The sequence below is a fragment of the Populus nigra genome, chromosome 1 (genome assembly GCF_951802175.1).
Source record: "Populus nigra chromosome 1, ddPopNigr1.1, whole genome shotgun sequence".
NCBI lineage: Eukaryota > Viridiplantae > Streptophyta > Magnoliopsida > Malpighiales > Salicaceae > Populus > Populus nigra.
Genome location: NC_084852.1, coordinates 46,697,346 through 46,700,680, shown reverse-complemented (window position 1 = coordinate 46,700,680; position 3,335 = coordinate 46,697,346). Strand labels below are relative to the sequence as shown.

The following is a 3,335-nucleotide window of genomic DNA, read 5'->3' as shown; positions in this document are numbered from 1 at the left end:
ATTATAAAGAAGAAATTTTCTTGCCTCTACACTATAGCTTCTGAACCAACAACAACAATTTATGATGTGTTGGCCCCAATATTGAACTTACAGTAGCAAAGAAAGTTAAGAGGTACATAACTACAATCTCTACATCTTCTATCATCTATATGTGTATGAGTTGTTTTATTGTATGATTAAATGGATAGACAATGTTGGAATCTTGACATAATAAGTGATTACACAGTTAAATTTGGTTGTGTCACTATTAACCTTTACACCTGTCTATCTAGAATCTAACATTTCTCTCATTACCCAATCTAAAACTAATTCCTTCCTAACACCATATGTATTGGGTATCACTGTATTAATTATGTAACACACAGATAGATGATATAGTTTTGAAATAATATGAAAGATCATTTTCAAAAGTAGTCTATTTATCTTTATAACAATCTCCTTCCAATCTCCTTTATTAGTTATAATTATGTCTCCATTGCATGGTGCATTAATTTTCTGTTTAATTAATGTCACAGTAATATTGTATGTCGTTGCAATCTAGATTTTCCGTATCTTTAAAAGTTTGGTCCACATCAATCAAGTTTTCCTAGAATTCTCCACTTTAGGTTGTGAATTAATTAATTATGAACCATGTATGTTCATCATCCATTAATTAGAGGGCGAGTATTGAAATCAATTAACAAATGCTTATTTAATTTCGACCTAAAATCTCAAAAGTTCATTTGATTTCAATAGCATAAATTTACTTACTTAACATGTAAAGTCACATAGTTACAGTCATGAACAAGAGATCGAGGAGCTGAATCTAAACAAAACCTAGCAATCTATATCATCAACCTGGCTCGTCAAATAATTAACAAGTGGGAAATATTCTAGGAAAGCTAGATTAATGTAGGCAAACTCTTAAAGCAGATCGATGCACCTGCAGGCAGATCGATGCTGAATTAAGCCAGGGATTTATATGTAGAGCCAGCTGCACGGCAAGCTTCAATCTTCTAGTTGGGGCGGCTGGGCAGCAAGATGTATAATATGATCAGGCACTGATTCATTTTCCTTGGAATATATGCAGGTATTGTTTAATTCTCTTTGTACTTGAACAGTAGTTATCATTTTCTGCTAATTAAAGGTCAATCAATAGTATGAATTCTACTCATAGCTGTTGTAAAATAAGCCATCTAACATCTGGGAAAAAAAAAAAACAAGTGCAGACAATTCATAATTCAGCCCCATAATTACGGACTGTATAATTAAAATTGTACAAGAAATTCTCCAGCAAAAATCACTCGGCTTTCTATTAGCTCTTACTATATATTACATCCAATTATTCATCACAATATATATTACACGCGTTAATTAACCTCGCTTACTACTAGATCTCATTAGAAACCTTATCGATGAAGGAGAAATGAGATTTGCCAAGCTAGATAGCTAAAACAACACACTATGTAGACCTTACTACCAGGTGAGTTGCTCCAGAGAGATGGGAGATTTAACCTGGAGATCAGTACCATGCATAGCTCGTGGGCACACATACTAATCACTCCTACCTAGTTAGCTAGCACCTTAATTGATCATTAGATGACCCAATAGGGAAAACTAGCTAGCTAGCTCAAGCACTTGAATATGCATATTCCCCTGGTGGTGATCTTGCATGCACTTTCGGCTCAAGATCAAAAGTTATATGACTTATAGGAGTCGCTGGGTCTGGAGGTGGAGGTGAACTTGGTAAAGGCCTTTCAAAATTTGTTATCATCGAAATGTACCCATCGTTGCATGGAGTCCCATCAGTGCATGGAGAACCAATCTCAAGCTCGCCTTTAGGTGATGCAGGCTTCGGGGGTGGAGGTGATGGCGTGGTCCGTCCATTACTAGTGGTTACTTGACCGATTGGTGGATTGATTTTTGGAGATTGTGGTGGCGGAGACGAATGCTTCTCGTAATTGCTGGTAAGTTCCTTGGAACTTGGTGAAGGGATCGGAGATGGAGGTGGTGGGCTATAACTCCTTCCATAAGCAGCTATTATTGCTACTTTGAGTCCAAAGCTATCTGCAGCACATGAACAAAAGAGATTTTAATTAGAATATGCAAGCAAATCAACATGTTTTTAATAAAGAAACAACTGGTTAGACAAACGTCTATGAATTTTAGTGAAACATGACAACATAACCAGGCATAAGTTAGTCAATTATTACCAGGTAAAATTCTTGCTTGAGCGCCATTAATGGCTATAAGTCCAACAAAGGCTAAAATGGCTGCAAGTAAGATAGCACTTGTCATTGGAGTCTTTATGTTGTTTGGCTTGTATGACACCAAAGCATGTTGCAGATGTGTTATTTATAGACCTGGTGGGTTACTGTGTGTTGAGTTACTAGGTCGATGTCATCAATCTCAACTTGTTATTTGGTAGTAAACGCTGTAGTTTTTATGATACAAATACAATGAATTTGATTCACCTGTAGAAGCTCCATAGATGAACACTACAGTGGACGGAGATGCATTGTAGAATCGGTTTGGGAGATTGGGTCCTGCTAATATTACATGGGAAAGACTCAGCCGTCGGTCAAGAACCCTACTCGGTATTTTTCGAATTCATATTTGCTCGTTTTAAAACTCTCCAAAGCTAGTTTGTCATTGTAGATTTATACACTACGCGTTGACTTCCTAAGGAGGACTTCTGTATTCAAAGCCATTTCTCCACAAGGGGAGACAATTTACGACTAATAAAAAATATAATTAACAAACATAATTTATAGATTAAAGAAGATACAAGTGTTACCGTTAATTCATATATTAATTTGAAGGAGAAGTTTTGTTAATTTTGATATTATAATAAAATTGACAAATAATCAGCTATTAGCTTATTATAGCATATTATGTATTATAGGCTTGTACGTATTTAGAAAAAGTTTATTATTCTTGTATTATACTTTCTACATTAACTATTTACCCTGTATATATAAATATGAAATGTTTGTTAACTAATAGATTAAACCTTTTATTATTCTTAACTTGATATCAAAGTTATTATATTTTAAAAACTATTTTTCCTTCTTTCTAATGGACTCTTCTTCTCAACCTATGGTGTAGACTTCTTCTTCTACTTTTGTTTTGAAAGCTTCCTTGACTATTGTGAATCCTCAAATTTTTTCTTCCCCCTCTACTTTGGAATCTTTCCATGTTATTGTTGTGCAACCTTCCTCTATTATTGCTGTTGTGACTCTTGCCACCATGGAGGCTTTAATTGCAAGCATTGTTTCCCTCTCCAATTCTCATCAATTTATTCCTTTAAAACTTACAAACACAAATTATATTTATTGACAAATGCATAAAGTCGT

At 34.8% G+C, this 3,335-nt stretch overlaps 1 protein-coding gene across 1 annotated transcript; it reads right to left on the bottom strand.

Moving 5' to 3' along the window:
- Positions 1-1,209: 1,209 nt before the first annotated feature.
- Positions 1,210-2,305, bottom strand: LOC133685957 (formin-like protein 14). The gene is made up of 2 exons (XM_062106940.1): positions 2,193-2,305; positions 1,210-2,046 (listed from the first exon to the last, which is right to left on the bottom strand). Exons 1-2 carry the CDS (start codon positions 2,275-2,277, stop codon positions 1,610-1,612), a joined length of 522 nt encoding a protein of 173 aa, XP_061962924.1. The 5' UTR covers positions 2,278-2,305; the 3' UTR covers positions 1,210-1,609.
- Between the last annotated feature and the right edge of the window lie 1,030 nt (positions 2,306-3,335).

Excerpts from the sequence above, each read along its gene's own strand:
- LOC133685957 (XM_062106940.1), bottom strand. The coding sequence starts at position 2,277 with ATGACAAGTGCTATCTTACTTGCAGCCATTTTAGCCTTTGTTGGACTT. Across the intron at positions 2,047-2,192 it reads TCAAGCAAGAATTTTACCTG|ATAGCTTTGGACTCAAAGTA; the intron begins GTAATAATTGAC and ends CATGTGCTGCAG.